The sequence below is a fragment of the Lycium ferocissimum genome, chromosome 5, assembly GCF_029784015.1.
Source record: "Lycium ferocissimum isolate CSIRO_LF1 chromosome 5, AGI_CSIRO_Lferr_CH_V1, whole genome shotgun sequence".
Taxonomy (NCBI): domain Eukaryota; kingdom Viridiplantae; phylum Streptophyta; class Magnoliopsida; order Solanales; family Solanaceae; genus Lycium; species Lycium ferocissimum.
The window spans coordinates 30,243,598-30,263,543 of NC_081346.1; the positions used below are offsets into that span (position 1 = coordinate 30,243,598).

General features: G+C 31.2%; 1 protein-coding gene across 1 annotated transcript; it reads left to right on the forward strand.

Moving 5' to 3' along the window:
* The first annotated feature begins 16,387 nt into the window (after window positions 1-16,387).
* On the forward strand, window positions 16,388-18,581 carry LOC132058353 (probable pectinesterase/pectinesterase inhibitor 17). The gene is made up of 2 exons (XM_059450888.1): window positions 16,388-17,311; window positions 17,639-18,581. The coding sequence occupies exons 1-2, from the start codon at window positions 16,438-16,440 to the stop codon at window positions 18,328-18,330; spliced, it is 1,566 nt and encodes a 521-aa protein (XP_059306871.1). The 5' UTR covers window positions 16,388-16,437; the 3' UTR covers window positions 18,331-18,581.
* The last annotated feature ends 1,365 nt before the right edge of the window (window positions 18,582-19,946 follow it).

Here is a 19,946-nt window from a genome sequence, read left to right on the forward strand (position 1 = left end):
GTATAATTCTAAACATTGAGGAATTATACGCACAGATAGATTTAAAATCTTGTAGCCTCAAATGGATCCAATCAAAACGTGTTTGTGGAAGAATCCCCATCTTCGGGTGGTCATATCTATCTTTTAAATTATTCCACAACCTAAGAGGATCTTTAATAGCGAGATATTCCAATTTCAAGCCCTCATCAAGGTGATGGCGGAGGAATATCACTGCCTTGGCACGGTCTTGATTTGATGCTTGATTTTTATTTTGGACGGTGTCTGCCAGGCCCATCGCATCAAGATGAATTTTAGGATCAAGTACCTAAAACAGATAGCTTTTTCCCGATATATCCACGGCAACAAATTCATGTTTAGAAGGATTTGCCATTAATTAAGAAAGAGAAAGGCTATACCTTCGAAGCTTTTAAAGTATTTGATCGAGTTGGCAGAGTCTCGTGCTGATAACGTGTTATAATATAAAGGCTATAAAGTAAATAGACTAGAGACAAATATATAGAGAGAGACTGATATATTATTCAACTTTGAACTGATCTACAAATGAACTGAATTCACATCCTATTTATATAGGAAAAGAAGCATACAGAAGCTTTTCGAGCCGGGTGGCTTTTGCGAGGCTGAAGGCGTCATTTGGCAAGGCTGCTTGCAGCTACGCTTAATGCCTTGTAAGCTTATCCACTTGACTGTGTATTTGAATGGACATCCATAATATGGTGTATTTATAACAAGATCTATTTATTTTTTTTTAATTTAGGAAGTCAGCAGTTATTCGTAGCATCACACGTAGCAAGATAAGAAGTCAGCCTTTTTCAAATGATTTAGAGCCCTCTTGGATTGGCTTAAAAAAGTAGCTTTTAAGCATCAAGTTTGAAAAGCACTTTTTAAGTGCTTGAGCCGATTCTTTTAATGGGTAGTTACATGTTTGGATAGAAGTGTTTGATAAACACTTTTTCTATTAACCTGAAAGTTGTTAACACAAAAACTAAATTGATTATTGCAAAATTTTAATTTACATCTCAATTCAATTTAAATTCTAAAATTGGTTATAGTTATGGTCTTTTGGTATGATCCTTCAGAAGAAACACAAGGTAATCACCTCAGAGAAAACAACTGCAACATCCATGTTATTATTAATCACCTCAGAGAAAACAACTGCAACATCCATGTTATTATTAATCACCTCAGAGAAAACAACTGCAACATCCATGTTATTATTACTACTAGCATTATTAATTTTTTGGGGGATAGAGGTCCTAATAGGAATGAGAAATGAAGGATTTGGTGAGGATTTTGCACCTGTGTGATATTAGGGAGGAGATCTATAACTCAGTCGCTACTTTCAAATAATCACTTTGAACGTACAAGACCAAAAAACCCTCAAATTACAAAGAAATATGTTGCAAATTGTTTATTCCAGTTAAATAATAACTTGCTCATTGTTTATTCCAGTTAAATGACAAAAAACAAAACGAAGAATGCTTCGATATTAATCAATGGAGAAGACGAAAGGAGGGTTGGGTAAGCGGATATTTTGGAAGTTATAAGAAAATATAAGGGATAAAAAGATAATATATTTGGTCAAAGGAGTAACTTTTTAAGCTAAAAAGCAATAAGTTGGGGTTCACCGACTTTTTGCTTTTGACTTATTTTACGTGGTTCTTAAATTATTTTAAGCACTTTTCTATTTTGTCAAACTCTCCAAAAAGTTAAAAAGGACTTATAAGCAGGTTTGACCAGCTTATAAGCCAATCCAAACACCCTCTTAGTGCTCTGTCTAATCATGGATGCGCGTTTCTTTTCCAATCTCCGCGTCCGTTGCCGCTAGCAAAGCATCCAATTTTTTTAAAAGGATAAGGCATAAATATAAACCTAAATTAATTATGGTGAAATTGTTAACTACACACCTAAATTATGCGGGATCCTATCAATCCTCGAACTTATTTTTTTTTTCTATTATTTATCTCATCACTAATTATCTGATAAAAGAAATAAGTTAAAATGCAGCATGTGCAAACACGGGTTTATTCAAAACAAAAAAAATTAATTTTAATGTCTTATTTTATTTGATTCTTTTAACCCAAATGATTGAACCCTCATCTTCTCTCAAGAAGATAATGAAGAGCGACAATTTGATCAAGTGATTCATAAAAGAAAAAAAAAAAATTAAAAGAAGAGATAGAGATTGTAACAGTGAAAGAAGGAGGATGAAGACCTGTGGTCTGGATTTGAAAGAATCAAATAGAAAAAATACGTAAAGACCCTTTTTTAAGTTTAGAATAACCATGTGATTGCACATGTTGTATTTTAACTTATTTTTTTTACTACGTAATTAATGAAGTGAGTAAAATAGTACGGAAAAAATAAGTTCAAAGGGTAAATAATACATAAATGTAAGTTCAGGAGGGTAATAGAACCCCGTATAATATAAGTGTGTAGTTGACACTTCGCCAAAGTTTATATGTCTTATCGCCTTTTTTTTTATTTTTTAAATTAAGTAAAACTTTGATGAAATAGCCAGGTCAAATACACTATATGGTCCAAAACTGCATATCAACGTAACCCACCTTAATCCATTGGCCATCTTTACATTTCCTACGTGACTACGTCCACCTCTGTGAAACTGAGTTATAAAAGTAAAACTGAGTTAAAAAATTAATCAGAAATTATATGTAAGGGGAATTTTTGCTGTCTAAAAAGCGTAGCTATTCCTCAGTGTTTAATTATTAAAGTCTACGGCATTGATGTATAAAAAGTATTTATAGTGACTTAAAAAGACAATCACATTATGTAGCTCGATCTACATAACAAGCATTAGCCGCTAATCTAGAAAAAAATGGTAACCAAATCAGTGGCGGATCTAGAATTTTCATTCAGGTGGTTCGGAAAAAAATAGAAGCTAAATATAAAAAAATAATGTTGTCGATGAGAATCGAACCCAGGACACTAGAGACAATTTTAACACCTTTGACCATAATTGATCTAACCTTTTACTTTTATTCGGGGTGTTCAAAAGTTAATATATATACATAAATATAAAAAATTTATCATATATATACATTGTAATTTTTTGCCGAGAGTGTTCGGGTGAACACCCTCAAGCCTCTTTAAATCCGCCCCTGAACCAAATACTCCCTCCGTTCCATTTTAACTGTTGTTTTAGCTAAAAAAAGATTATCTCAAAAGAATTGTCACTTTACGAATTCAAGACTAAAGTTGACAATTTTTTCCAACTATACGTTAAACATTAAAGAAGCATTTCTCTGTAATATTGCTCAGTTCTCAAAAAGTCATCTAGTAATGAATAAGAGTAACTTGGTAAATTATACCTTGTATTTGTTGTTTTTTTTAATGGGCGTGAAAGCGACAGATAAAATAGGAGGTATGCTATCAATATATCTTTTTTTTTAAGAGCCTGTTTGGATGGGCTTAAACTTGCGCCTTATAAGTTCAATGCAATGTATAAAAAAAAAGTTGGTGTAGTCCAATTTTTTTTTTTTTTTTGTACACCAACTTTTTTTTTTTTGGCTTATAGTACTTTTTATAGTTACTTTAGATAAGTTAAGCCAAAACAAACCTAATTAATTTTTTTGGGCTTATTTTAAAGCCAAAATGAACTTTTATAGTTGTTCCAAACGGGCTCTAAATCCCCTCAAGTTAGAACTCTTCATGATCCACAGGAGTCCTTGCCCTGATAGTTGTTCCACGACCTTTTGCTTGATTTTGAATGTCAATTTCCTTTTTTTTTTTTTTGCTTGGCTCCAGTGATATATGGTCTAGTACATCTCAATGGGCATATGGATACATGCGATGTGTACCTTATATATTCAAGGGGCAGGTAAATTATTCTTTAGTGATGATTTTTGTTCATATTAATAAAAGGTTAAAAAAAAAAAATCAAACAATTGAAACAAGGTTTAGGAGGAGAATGAGTTTTTATCTATGCTAAACTTCTTTCTTTTCGGTTTCTATTGATGCCTTTGTGTTTGATAGGAGTACATATATAGAGATTAGAGAATTGTTTCTAGATCTTGCAGATAACTTCTTTCAGTATTTACGTCAACTAATATTGAATGTATCAAGACTCAAGAGGGTTCTTTATTAATTAATTTATGCATACAAAACAACGGGATACAATAATTGGTATTCATTATAAAGGTTTAGGTAAAACATAAAACAGATTCAACAGAAATGTCAAAAATACAAGTATACAACTACCTTTCTGTATCAACAGCAGAATATGATTTCAATTAAATTCTTATTGAAGGCATCTTTTTCTTGGTGTTCGTAAATATCTTTTTTCTCTCTCCTGAATTTGCTATAATTAGAAGCTTTACAGGTGCAAGAAAAAAGCTAAAGTGAAATAGTAATACATCTAGCTGGAGCTGGTGCACCGTCACGGAAATATATCACTGTTATATAAATTTACTAGTGAATAGATCCGCGCTTCGCGCAGTAATAAAAGACTTTATTAAATTTATAAACTATCTATTTTATAGTAGCAGAGTATTACAATTATTTTAAATTTCAAAAATTTGAAACACTTTATTATTTTCAAATTGAAATGGATTAGATTGGTTGTATGTATTTCTCTAACTTTGTTTATTGTATTAACAAAGATAAGTGAAGACAAACTTATTTTCATTAAAAAAATACGTAAATGAATAAATGAGCTTGAAGAAGAATTGACGTGGTGCATGTAGTTTATATGTATATAACGTTTTCTCTTCATTGAAGTGTTAATTATTTTCTCCTTGTTTATAGTGGAAGCAAAAATAAAATGAAAAGGGATTAAAAACACAAAACTGGATCCATCTACCCTAAATCTTCTAAATCACAAAACTTTTTATTTTCCTTTAGTTATCTCTCTATTTTGGAGTACCTTTATCTTTTATATTTTCTTTATTTCTAGCTCTCATACTTCTATTTCTAGCTCTCATACTTCTATACTTATTTATTTTTCTAAAAAAGATTTACAATGATATCTTCTCCTTTGAGTACTCTTTTCCACTTGTCATAACTAGGGGTGTACAAAGTAAACCAACAAACCGCACCAAACCGATAAACCAAGTCAAACCCAGAAAAAAACCCGATTAGTGGTTTGGTTTGACTTGGTTTGGTGTTGAGAAAAAAAACCCGATCATAATTGGTTTGGTTTGGTTTTAAATAAAAAAAGTCAAACCGAACCAAACCAACCCGATATTACATGTATTCAATTTTTAAAATATTTTATACATAAAAATATTTATTTGTAATGGAATTTATAAATATTTCTTTTATTTTTTCATAGTTTTTTTTTTATCTATTTTCATATTATTCAAGCTTGAACTTAGAATTTTGAATGTCAATAAGTTTTATATCCTATGGATATTTGCAACTCAAATAAAGTTCAAACCAAAACCACCAACACTAACGCTAACAAAAGAAATTCAATTTACCACTAGGAATGAAAATAATGTTGGATATCTATTCTTTAGTTTTGCATAATTAGTTTAGAGAGTTAAAATACATAACTTAATTTTTTTTCTTTGTCATGTAATTAATACTTATTAGCCGTGCTTATTTTAGCATGACTTAGTATTTTTAGATTATGGTCATTTTCTTTATGGCTTGTTAATTAGCAATATTTATTTTAACCGATTTTATTAGTTTTTGTTGAATATTTTAATACAATGTCATCACTCTTCTCACATTTTGTGTTATTTTCTTAAGAAACACCTTAATTATATAGTTGTATCTTACTAGGACAGAAATATTTGAAGTAAAAGTTATATGTATTGTTTCAAGACTATTCCGAAAAAAAAAAAACTCGAAAAATCCGAGAAAACCGAATAACCCGAGAAAACCCGAAGTTGAAAAACCCGAATTTTATTGGTTTGGTTTGGTGTATAAATTTAAAAACCCGACGCAATTGATTTGGTTTGGTGTTTAAAAAATCCGAACCAACCCGGTCCATGTACACCCCTAGTCATAACCAACCATTACTTCAGTATAAAATAATATATAGTTTTTCTCAAAACCATTGAACTATACTAAATTGCACAAAATCTGAAAAAAAATATGTTCATTCCTTTGAAAATTGCAAAATATGACTTTATCAAAAAGGAATGGCCTAGGAGAGATAATCATCCAAAAGATTTTTGAACAAAATTCCATGTTCCATGCTCTTTGGAAAATAAAGGGCTACAAAAGGAGCTAAAAAGCAATAAACTTTGCATGAGCTACATTTATGAACAGTTTATTATTCTAAGTCCATATATAAGGTAAAAAAGAAATTCATAGGTGCATTTTTCCTCTGGTTCGAGAATTGCTTGATTTTTCACATTAATTTTCTTTGCTCCTACCTTTTCTCCTCTTCGCTGTCTTTCTCGCCACTTATTTCCTTTTCTTCCATTCATCAACCTAAATAGATTAACATTCCAAAATCATTAACAAAATCAAAAAGAAGAAAGACATGCGGGAAAGAAGAGGAAATGAGCGAGGGCAACCAAAGGTGCATTAGAAGAACTGTAAAAGGGCACTAACTCCTAAAGAGAAAGGGTAACCAAATGTGCAATTAAAGAATTTCAAAAATAATACCACTGCACAATTCATGTTATCTTGTTTAGCTTATATATATATATATATATATATATATATACACAAAGTTAAATAAGACATTTCACATTCCAAATGGATATCACATTTAATATACATCAAATTCATAAGATATGGAGCGAGAAAGGAGAGCAAGAGTAACTAAGATAATTAAATAAGTAACTTTTGAAATTTTCTGTAACGTAAGAGGAGTAACATCTAGAGGTATACACATGGATTACTACCAAACACCATAAGAAGTACATATGCACCAAGCATGACATACTTATCTATATCGAAGTATTTCATTATTTCTTCTGGAAGGAAGGAAGAAAACTAATAGTAGACAAATGAATTTATATCCAAGATCCTGTTTATGTGACAAAAAAATTATACCTTGCGGAGGGCTTAGGGGCAAAACCCATGAATGACCAAAGAATTATTCAACAGTACATAAATATTAAGAGATTCAACTTCAATCTGGGTATCTAAAATTTGAACATGCAAACGCTACTCTCAAAATATTCAAAGAGAAAAATAATAAACTTTGTGAAAATATTCAATATCTTGTGAATAATTTCATAACCAAATAATATAAAACAAAAGAACGATAATTGTACGACAAAAACTATAAATTTGAAGAGAATTTTACCCTCCATAACAACCTTGGCTGGGAAGAGTTCATCTGGTAAAGATGCTCCTAATATAGAAGAGCAAACAAATATGACGTTTGGGGAAGAAAAAACATAAATGATGGTTTTGAATTTTCTTAAAAGAAATACTAACATTTTTTATCATTCTCTAAAGGAAAAGCCTGCACATTTGCAACTTTAATTTATTTATTACAATCACTCAAGAGGTAACAATTCCATTATTATAAAGGTTGCAACCGGGTCTGCATTTTGAATTTTTGCATGTTGTTCTCTGTTCCGTCTGTCGTTTCTAATAAAAGTTTGTTTGTTGTGTGTGTAAAAAAAAAGAAAAAAAAAAGAAAAAAAAGAGAAGAAGAAGGTTTTAACGGTTCCAATGCTTCTGTGATCTGACCATATTATAAGGGAAGTAATGGCAATATGCATTTGCCATCTGACAATGGTAATTTCCTTATATGGTCACTCAACTCAAGGAAATTACATACTAAAGCCATTTATCTTTTCTTTATTCCTCATATGGTCATTGACGTTTATGCATTTGCCTTATAAAGTAATAAGGGTCAAAAACCACTTTAAAAATAAAAGAAAAAGGGCCAAAGTAGTCCCTTAAGTTTGGACTTTGAGTTAAAACATCCCTTATTTTTTTAACACCAAAAAATAATAGTCCTCCAACTATTTTTCACTTTCTTACTTCGTAAATTAGATTGTGTTCATCATATAGGTAAGTTCATAATATAGATTAAAAAAAAAAATCATAATGTTTAAAAGTAAAAAGAAATGAAGAGTGTTAACGTAGAGGGTAAAATATGTACTAAATTTTTTAAATAAGATAAAGCGAGGAATAACTATTGTTCGAGGGTGCGAGAGCTATTTAATTTTTTTAGCAGAGTTGTAGTGGGGAAATAATTTTCACCCAAGTAATATTACAAGATTGACAAAAATAATATTTGAGTACACAATGATGATATAGAATCTCCTTATTTCATGTGATATCGAATGACTTATATTATTATGATGATATCCTTCTATATGCATCTATGTGTTTTTCTTTACAAAAACGCTTTATGATTAATTTTTACATATGATTTTTTTCCTATTAGGACCTAATTTTTTTGTTTGAAGGAATTCATCGTCTTCCTTATTAATTATGAATGTCCTGGCAATAATTTCTACCGTAGAAGAAACTAACAACTAATTTAAACTATTTTATCAAAATAAAGATTACTCATAAAATAAATAAATAGAAAACATTATTTTATTGTTGAACTCCTAAGTTTCCAAGCAAATAGAGTATATATAGGCTATTTCACATTCTTTTTTTAGTCGTAATAAAATGAAAAAGTTCTAAAGTTATTAATCACAATTTTTTGTGTGTTTCATTACTTTTAATACGACAATTAGAGTTGAACTAAAATTGTACTATTTTGTATAACTAAAAGGTTCTTAGTTTTTTATGTTAAAGAATAAGACTACTCTAGTTGAAAATGCAAACATAAGGAACTACTTTGACTCTTTTTCTTTTATTTGTAAAGTGATATTTAGTCCTTGTTACTTTGTAAGGCAAATGTATAAACTTCAATGACCATATGAGGAACAAAAGATAGATAAATGACTTTATTAGATAATTTGCTTAAGTTGAATGACCATTTGAGGAATTGACTCGATTAAATGGTGAGTGAGTCTTTATTATATGTGGGGGATGAATCTTTAATATTTCATTTTAGGGAAAATACATTAACCCCCCCCCCCCCCCCCCACGTGTATACCAGATTGATTATGACGCACCCAACCTTTGCGGGCGACCTATTATCCCCCCCCCCCCGGTCTTAATTTTTACGTATTTTTGTACCATTTTTTGATCGACGTGGCAAAAAAAAAAATTGAAGCCCGATTGCACGAGTGTTGCCACTCTCACACGTTGGTGCCACGACACGCCATGTCACCACTTTTCCTTTTTTTTTTTTTCATTTGATTTTTCTTTTATTAATTATATTTACACTAATTAACCTCTAATTAACCATTAAATCATTAATTTTGTCTTCTTCATCACTAAACTCTTTTTCTTCATCACTAAACCCTTCTTCTTCTTCTTCTTCTTCTTCATTTCAAGAAATCCATCAATCTATTTTCTTCCTCCATTAGCACACACACATTTAACCCATTTTCTTCTTCCATTAACACACACATACACATTCAACCCATTTTCTTCCTCCATTAACAACACACATTCAACCCATTTTCTTCAACCCATTTTCTTCAACCCATTTTCTTCCTCCATTAACACACACACATTCAATTTAATCACACAATTCAATTTAAATAAAGAGCTTATTTTCAAGAAACATTCAACCCTTCAACCCATTTTCTTCCTCCATTAAAACCCATTTTCTTCAACCCATTTTCTTCCTCCATTAACACACACATTCATTTGAAGGCAAATCAAACACCAAAATATTTTTAACCATTTTCTTCAACCCATTTTTAATATTTTTTGTACCTCCTGGTGCTACTAGCGTCATATGGTCTTTGCGGCGCGCGCGCTTCATGCGGCGGCGTATGGCGTATGTGATTGAGGAGAAAGAGAAAAAGGAGAAAGAAGAAGAAAGAGAAAAATAAATTGCATTTAACAATTGAAATGTTGAAGATATAACACAAAATGAAAAAAAATCTTAAAAAGCAGGTACTAAAATACTGAAAAACTGCTTTCACTCGCCATAATTTTTTTTTTTTTTTGCCACGTCAGTCGAAAATGGTACTAAAATACTGAAAAATTAAGACTGGGGGGTAATAGGTCGCCCGCAAAGGTTGGGTGCGTCATAATTAATCTGGCTATACGTTTGGGGGGGGGGGGGGGGGTTTAATGTATTTTCCCTTTCATTTTATTTAGTAAAATAGAGAATGAAGAGAAAAAGATCAAAAAATTGAGCAAAAAAAAAAAAAAAAAAAAAAAACTAATGGAGGCCATAGAGAGGTGCCACATCACCTTGTTTATGCCTACCTTTATATTATATATAGATATAGATTGTCCGATGAGTTATTTTTTAACCTTTGATTAACATGATTAGTAACTAATTAAAGAAAAAATCCAGACCCTTGATTGTTTTTATTGGACAGATGGCATGTATCCGTGTGTTCATTCAGATGTACTGGACCGTTTATCGCTGAAGCAGCCGCTCTTTTTTATCTCACCTGTTTTAATTGGAAAGATCTTAATCAAGATTCAAGAGTTTAATTTCATATTTACCATTTTTAGAATAGTTTCAAATTTCGAAATATTCAACTTCATAAGTTTTAAGTTTTGTAGCTTTTCTATTGTACAAATTTTCGAGTTAATTCCCGAATGATCACCCATATTTTTGAAATTACCTCGTAAAATTACCTTTTTATTTCTTTTAGGAGTAGAATATCACTCAACTATCACTATTTTTATTACGATATATTAAACACCACAAAATCTTTCTTCCCTCCTAGTTGGCATGCCATGTCATAGGAGTATCAATGGTTTTTAAAAAAAAACCGACTTAACCGACCGAACCATACCGAACCAATTTTTATGTTTCTTTTAATAAAATCAACGGTTTTTATATTAATTTATAACCGTACCAAATAATTAGGTTGGTTTTTAATTTTGAAAAAATAAATCGAACGTACCGAATAAGTTTATACGTGTAAAATATATTCTATATAGTAAATTTAAATATAATAAAATATTAAAAAATTTGCCATGGATTCGGGATGATCAAAACAACTACAAACCAGCAACAAAATTAACATCTAAAGTTCTAACTCTGAAACCTATTATACTGCTTCTATTGAAATTAAATTAGTTCTAGCATCTCGCGTAGTAACTAGCTTGTAAGCTACAAGGTATTCCAATGATCTTGGATAGAAAGCTACAAAGTATTAGATATCTTTCCTCTCTTATGTTTTAAATTTCTTTTATTGGACACTTAATCTTATTAGATTCGGTTCTTGAGTCCCATCTGGATTGATTTTTGCCCCCTCGTGCGATCTATATTATACTTTTTGCCTTTGCTTAATATTGTTTTACACTACCGTAAAATAGTGGATCAATCTTTATTCTTGTCGTCTTTTATGTTTTCTTGATTCATCACCTTTTAAATAGTAAAAAGGTCTGGTGAGTTTTTGCCAAAGTCCTATACAAGTATGCATGATATCGTGTCTTTAACTTTTACTAGTGACTATAACATGATGTTCTTTAAAAAAAAAAAAATACCGCAATTTACCGAACTGTATCGATACCGAAGAGAAACCGAAATGATGAGACGGTTTCGAAAAGTCTAATTTTGGTTCTACAAAATGAAATAACTGAAAAATTGATATGGTATAAATTATATAAAATAACCGCCTGAACCGTATCATTGACACCCCTACCATGTCACATTAAACTCTACTTTTTTAATACTCTGAAATAAACTTATTTATAAACTCATAAAAACCCATGTCTTAAACCCAATTTAGACCCAGTTAAAATATATCCAAAGAGGCGATTTGATATCCGATGGAACTATACCCGTTATTTTTGCGGCTGAGGGATTTTGCAGTCTGTAAATGACTTCAAGAAATTTTCAAAAATAAATATTTTTCAAAAATCGATCCAAAAAGTGGGTAGTCGGTGCAATTTTTACCTTAACATGGAGCGTAACTACAATAATGTAATGACTTTAGAAGCAAAGCTTCTCCAACTACAATAACAATATCTCACTTGGGTGTTAGAGTAATGACTAAGATTCCTAAAACAAGGTCCCTAACCATAGTTCATATAATTAATTATCTTAATATATTAGAATATTTTTCTCTCTCTACCTATTTTACTTTTCCTATTTTTTCTATTTCTTTTAAGACTCTCCTCAAAATTATTCAATAAACACACAAAATATAGACCCCATTATTCAATTGATAATTGTATGGTTGTCATATTATGGAAAATATCACTTAAGATTTTATTGTTTAATAATAAGAGAGAAAATTTATTATTTAACTCAAATCCTATGGTTAGGTCTTGTTTTAGTCAAACCCATTTAACCAACCAACCCATATCTTATACCTATTTGACCCGAAAATATCAAGAGCAATTTACATTTTTCACTCTTCCCACCAAAGTGATTATGGTAGTATTAAATTTTACTGTTTTAATTAGTGAAGTGTTTATTGAGTGAAATATCTTTCTTTAATAGAAAGATAAAGAATATTTTAGATAAAAATATTTATGATTAAAAATAGCAAAATTTTAAAAGACAAATACTTAATATGAATATATTTTTCTCTTGTATCTGACATAAGTGTTGGGATTTTTTGGGCTGTCTCAGATTTCCGCATCTCAGGGTGTTTTAGTGAATAAAAAAAGATAACTTATTTTTAAAATACTGCAGAAATTTTGGATCTTTCACGCGTTCAGGAGGGGTAAAACTCACCCAATGTGCCATGTCAAGTTTAGGTGTAGTTTAGGTACCCAGAAAGAAATTCATGATAGTCTTTTGCCTTCACTTTTATTTATGTAGAATTCCATAATCATACCTTGTTCATTCGGATTCTTACTTTCTTGATTAAATTCTCACAATTTTTGTCTCACTTAGTTACAAATTCTGGTTTCTGGTTGTTCAACTATTCCTTAAGTTTTCCAATATAAAAGCCTCTCCGTTTTCACCTCTAAGGACATCCAAATTTGAGATTTCACTTCACAAAAAACATTACAGTTTGATAAAACTTTTTTGGATTTTGGTTAAGATGTTCAAAGAGAAAGTCATGGTGTGATTTTTGCAAGTACTTTCCTGTCATTTCTTGCTTTCTCGGGTAAGTACTCTCTCAAATAACATTGTACATGAACATTATTTGTCCTTCTGGTTTACATTTAGGATGTTTTTGTATGATAGAAGTCATTTTCAAGAAAATATTTTTCATGAAAAAGTTATTTTCTGATATTCAGTCCCTATTCAGTTACTGGAAAATATATTCCGTTAAAAGAGGAAAAATGACGTCCCATTTAAGAAAATGTATTCCGTTGAAAGACCTCTCACTTGTTTTGGTAGCTCCCGGAAGTCATGACTTTTGTTTAATTTAATTGGTAGTAATTAGAACTCTAACTGATGCAACGCATGAAGCGTGCATCAACCACCTCTCAAGATGACGAATATATTGTGGTTTCTTCTATGTTGTCTTTGCATATCATGGGTCGTAGGAGTGTCAAATTCGGCCCAAAAGGTGATGGCCCGCCCAACCCGCTCAAAATTTTATGCATTGGGCTCAAGATAATTTCATATTAGGCTAATTTTAGCCCAACCTAACATAGCTCAGTTTAAAGTGATCTCTAATTTAGCCCAATACTAGCCTAATTCTAGCCCTTTTTAAGATTTACTTAAATTTGGGTTCATTGCTTGTGATTTAATTTAATTTTTTTTTTTGTGTGTGTGTATACACTTTTCTTGTATCATGTATCTTATAAGTTTGTGATATGTTTAATATGAAGGGAAATATTTTTCCCGATTTTTTTTTTCGAAAATATTTACCACGGAAAATGTTTTCCTTAAAAATATTTTTCTAGAAAATAAACCCTTCAGAAAAAATTGGGTCAAGTTGGGCGGGTCATGAACAAGCCCATTTCAGCCCAACTCATTTTTGGGCCAATATTAGCCCAACTCATTTATTATCTCAACCCATTTGGATTGGGTCAATTTCAACCCAACCCGCCCATTTGACACCCCTAATGGATCGAAATAACCTATATAAGAAAGGTTTATTGTATAAACTGACTAATCCTATCATGCCAAATCAGGAGGACGACAAAAAGGCTCCGACAATATGACCATGTGGCCTGATTATCTGATTTCGTGTTGTTGTTGAGGTAAAGTTTTAACTCATTACAACAACAACAACAACAATCCAGTGAAATCCCACAACGTGGGGTCTGAGGAGGGTAGAGTGTACGCAGACCTTACTCCTACCAAGGTAGGACGGCTGTTTCCGAAAGACCCTCGCCTCAATAAAGTTTTAACTCATTATTGTGATTTTTTTTTTTTCATTTATTATCTTAGACTTGCAAATTTCAAACTCGCATCCTGGCATATTTCTTGTGTGATCTTATCCTTTTCACACTAACTGTGTTTGATCTACAATAAAATTATATTTATCTGTATCTAGCAATACATGAAGGATATGCACTTTTGTTCATAATTTGTAAAATAATGAAATCTTAGGGTGAATACGGACATAAAATCTTAAATTTTTAAAATTTAGAAACTATATAAATAAAAAGTATTATATATAAGAAAAAAATCAAAATTAATTATATGAGAAATTAAAATATACTATTTATAAAATAAAGATAAGAGTTTCAAACTTTATGTAAAAGATTGAACTCAAAGGAAACCATATTTTTGTAAAATTCTCTCAAAATAAAGAAAAATGTGGATGATATATTTATAACTAAACATCTCAAATTTTTTTGTTAAAAACATTTGAATACTTTAAAACACTATAAATTTTCGAAGGGAGAGTGTCACAAAATTAGGTTTGTTTATTTATTGAATTCTTTTTGTATTCAGATATTACAAAAATATGATAATTTCATATGTAAGGTTTTAATAAATGCTCGCACAGATTAGTCTACTAGTTAATTTTTAATTATAACTTTGATGCAATAACTTAAATTGGATGACCATATCAAATTAACGCTTAAGACGAAGGCCTTTGAATGTTTGAGGCTGATAATTTGACCCTTTGTTATATATATATATATATATATATATTTTTTTTTTTTTTTTTTTTTTTGGTACAATCCCTTTGCTATGTATCTTTATAGAAAATTATCTTATCTACATCTAATTATATCTTTCACATAATTGAAGCGCATATAACTTATACAAAATTTAGAAGAATGAGTCATGTCACCTCTTAGCTCATAGAGCGCTACAATAAGAGATCTATTTTCGTTTTTAATTTAGGAAGTCAGCATTATTCGTAGCATCTTATGTAACAAGATAAAAAGTCAGCATTTTTCAAAGGATTTAATGCTTTATCTAATCACTGGATGGACGTTTCTTCTCAAATCTCCGCGTCTGTTGCCGCTAAGAAAAACATCCATTTTTTTAAACATAAATAAAACTTGATGATATTCACCATATGGTCAGTTACACCATATGGTCCAAAACTGCATATCAATGGAACGCACCGTAATCCATTGGCCATCTTTACATTGAGTTACAAAAATAATTAGGATATTATATTTAAGATGAAATTTTGCCGTCTAAAAAGCGTAGATATTCCTTAAAAGTGTAATTATGGAAGCCTACGCACTGATGTATAAAAAACATTTATAATGACTTAAAAGACAGTAACATTATGTAGCTCGATCTATATAATAAGCATTAACCACTAATCTAGAAAAAAATGGATCCGGCTCCTCTCCATTTTCCCCAAGTTCTTACTTGGATGAGAGACATTATGTGTCATAGTTAACAAATTAAATAATGGTTGAGATTTAATTAACCAAACTAAGGTTTTAATTATAGTTAGAATAATAAATATACTACTATATATTTGCTTCCAAATCTTTTGGCAACCCCATAATTATAGTTACGGAAAATCTCATCTATATATATATATATATATATATATATATATATATATATATATATATATATATATATATATATATATATAATGATTTTCTCTCTTTTCCAATTTTGTTACGAGTTCCTCTTCTTCTTTTCTTAAATATAGACTTTTTCTTTTTGAACAGTCTAATGCTTCGTGGGAGTAAATACATTAAGACCCAATTAAATAATGTACGATATCAAAACCTAAAAGAATAAAAGATAGTAATATTATAAAATAAATTAGTCTGTCTATAAAATACATATAGACGTGCGGTACAACTATTTGACATAAACACGTAGTTCTTTCATTTGATGGAATTGGGTTGGCATGATATCATTTTAAAATAGGTTCCCTAGAATTGAATATGATTAAATTACACTCGTAAGATTTTTTAGACATTTGTCAATGGAACTTTCCTTTGTACTTGTAATAACATTCTCACATTTGACTTTGCTATTATTAGTGAATTTTGTCCTTCTCAATCATGCTTCATCACAACTTGATACCTTACTTGTGTAAGTATATAAACTAGCCATCTTCATGGTTATGGCCATCCAAAATTCAACCAGAACTAAGAGTTGACAAAAGAAATTAATCAATGGCGATAAAGCTTGGTTTCTTTGTGCTACTCATCTCTTTTTCAACATTATTTTTTCCTACCTTATCGATCGCCCTTTTTGATAATGGCATAGATGCTTGGTGCAAGAAAACCCCTTATCCCGATCAGTGCAAGTATTTCATGAACCATGGCCAGTACCATTTTGCACCCAAGCAGAAGACCGATTTCAAGAAAATGGCCGTGGAAATAGCCTTGGAGAGAGCACTTCAAGCAGAAACTTACACCAAAGGACTAGGCGCAAAGTGCAGGAATGAACTCGAAAAGGCAGCTTGGTCCGACTGTGTGAAGCTCTACGAGAGCACAATTCTCCAACTCAATAAAACGCTCGATCCAGATACCAAGTGTACTGATTTTGATACACAAACTTGGTTAAGTACAGCCATGACAAATCTCGAAACTTGTCGAACCGGATTCATTGAGCTAGATGTTAATTCAGACTACATTATGCCCAGTCTCATGTCCAACAACGTGTCCGAATTAATTTGTAACACTTTGGCACTCAACAACAATGGCTCCAATTTGAAGCAAACTTATAAAGGTGGTTTCCCGATTTGGGTATCTCCAGGTGACAGAAAATTGTTGCAGTTGTCCTCCATAAGGCCAAATCTAGTGGTGGCTCAAGATGGTACGGGGAACTTCCGGACGATTAACGCAGCGTTAGATGCCGCGGCTGAAAGAAGTGGAAATGAAAGGTTTGTTATACATGTGAAGCGTGGAGTTTATAGAGAAAATTTGGAGATTGGAAACAAAATGAAGAATATTATGTTGGTTGGCGATGGGATGAAGTACACAATTATCACGGGTAGCCGTAGTGTTGGAGGAGGCTCTACCACGTTTAACTCTGGCACTGTTGGTAAGCTATACTTCTTGCTATTTTTGTAAAAGATTTCTTAACTTAATTACTACTTATATTTTCCTTAATTCATTACCATAATTTTGCTTAACATTTAATTTCTTTGTCTCACATTAAATTTCCTAGGGCTTTTTGACATGTTGCTAAAATATTTAGGCCCCTAGTTTGTGTTAAACAATGTCTAATGCAACAAGTTAATGAAACGATTTACCTTGAAGTCATCTCCAACTAAATGTAACACCTAAATTGGATCAATCACTTTTTATTTTTTGTTACTATTATACATTGCAAATATAGTTAACTTTTTAGCCTGTTATAAATTTACAGTTGTTACTGGCGAAAGATTTATTGCTCGAGGCATTACATTCCGCAACACAGCTGGTCCACAAAACCATCAAGCAGTTGCACTACGATCCGGATCTGACCTATCAGTTTTCTATCGTTGTGGCTTTGAAGGCTATCAAGACACACTTTACGCCCATTCACAACGACAATTCTATAAGGAATGTTATATCTATGGCACAGTGGACTTTATTTTTGGTAACGCTGCTGTGGTTTTGCAGAATTGCATGATATTTGCTAGGAGGCCTATGGATAAACAAAAAATTACCATAACAGCACAAGGCCGCACTGATCCTAACCAAAACACTGGAATCTCAATACATAATTCACGAGTTATGGCAGCATCTGATCTTAGGCCCGTGCTAAGTACATTCAAGACATTTTTGGGACGGCCATGGAAACAATATTCACGTACTGTATTTATTAAAACACACCTTGATTCATTGGTGGACCCTGCTGGTTGGCTAGAGTGGGATGGTGATTTTGCTTTAAGTACTTTGTACTATGGAGAATATAGGAACACTGGCCCTGGAGCATCGACAAGTGGGAGAGTCAAATGGCCTGGGTATCGAGTGATCACAAACTCAAATGAAGCAGCAAAGTTCACCGTGGAAATTTTTATCGCTGGTCGATCATGGTTGCCTGCAACCAATGTGCCATTTCGTGCAGGTCTCTAATAAATAGCAGAACTATTGTATAATTGTTGGGCTCATGATTCTTTTTCTTTTTCTTTTTTGGTTAATCATATGTTGTTTTGTTTTCCAATTTCTGAAATAATAAGTGTGTTCTTGTAAAAAATATTACTCCCTATGTTCCACTTACGTGTCCTAGTTACCATTTGGAGAGTTAATTGATGTTTTTCTACAACAATTTTTTTCCGATATTTTTTACTTGAAATTGTTAATTATTGTGATTTATAGTACTTTTTATAGTTTCCTCAATATATAAATTTTATTTCACAAATTTTTAATATTCTACATCTGAATTCACACCAAAAATTAGTTCGTTTGGTCCTCATATTACGAATCAGGTCATGTAAACGAAGAAAGTAATTGTTTAATTAACGTGAATCAATACATTATGATAAGTACTCTTGTAACCGTATCATTTTCTTAACATTTATCTGGATTTTTCTTTTGATCTAGCTGCAAGGTTAGTAATAGTTTGACAAGGTAACCAACGATAGAATACTTTAGATACTATTACAAGTACTTATTCAAAGGAATAAAAAAATGGAAGTACATTTGGCCAAACAGAATGGTAATACGTCGAACCCTACATCATGTCTTAGTTTTTTTGTTTAAAAAAAAACGATAATTAACTGAAACCAGTACATGCAAGATAGCTGGCTATAGTAGCTACGTTGCCCAAGCAAGTCAAAATATTACTGTTAGGATATACTATTAACCATGCGTTTAGATATAGTATTTTCTTATGGAACAATTGTTTATTTACTTTTTGATTCAATTCAATAAAATGTTAAATTAAATAGATCATTTTGTCATATATGTGTCCTCAACTTATATAGTAGATGATTTAGTGTATAGAGTTTAAGCTTGTAAGATTAAATCACCGGTTCCTATAAGTTAAAAGTTATAGTTCACAATCGTAGATGGAAATTTGGACAAACCATCAGAATGATTGTAGCACGAGATTAAATGTAATTTATCTTGATTATGAGAATGGTGTAGTTCTAACTTCTCGTGCTAGTGCGTTTTGAATGCATTGAACAGGACCAAGTAGAGATAGATGTTTTAGACTGACTGGCAGAAACATATTCTCTAAACTATTAAATGTACTTATATTCCTAATCTTGATATAACTATTACGAGCTGTATATATTAATTGTCATTTTGATTTATTAAAAGGTGAGATCCTGAGATGGATCAATATGCTTGGTAGATTGGATGATAATAATATATATTGGTGAAATAATAAGTTAGTTGATGGAATCCATGTCTCGGTATAGAGATTGATGATACACCTTTTTTGAGAAGCTTATAAGTTTTCATGTGTAAACCTATTTATGAATCCACACATGAAATAAGTTAAGGAGTGCTCTAAAGGAAATTAATCATTGAATTAAATTCATGGATTAGTGTCTAATTATATAAGTGCTTAATGAGGAATTTTGAAATATAAATGGAGGAGTGCAATTACGAATTTCTAGTGGAATGATTTGTAATTTATTATGGTAAGAATAATTCAAATCAGATTTTTGAATTATTTCTATAATAGGAAGCCTCAGTAATTAATTCTGTGGTCCCTGCTGTGCCCATATTTAACTAGGACT

Excerpts from the sequence above, each read along its gene's own strand:
- LOC132058353 (XM_059450888.1), top strand. The coding sequence starts at position 16,438 with ATGGCGATAAAGCTTGGTTTCTTTGTGCTACTCATCTCTTTTTCAACA. Across the intron at positions 17,312-17,638 it reads GTTTAACTCTGGCACTGTTG|TTGTTACTGGCGAAAGATTT; the intron begins GTAAGCTATACT and ends ATAAATTTACAG.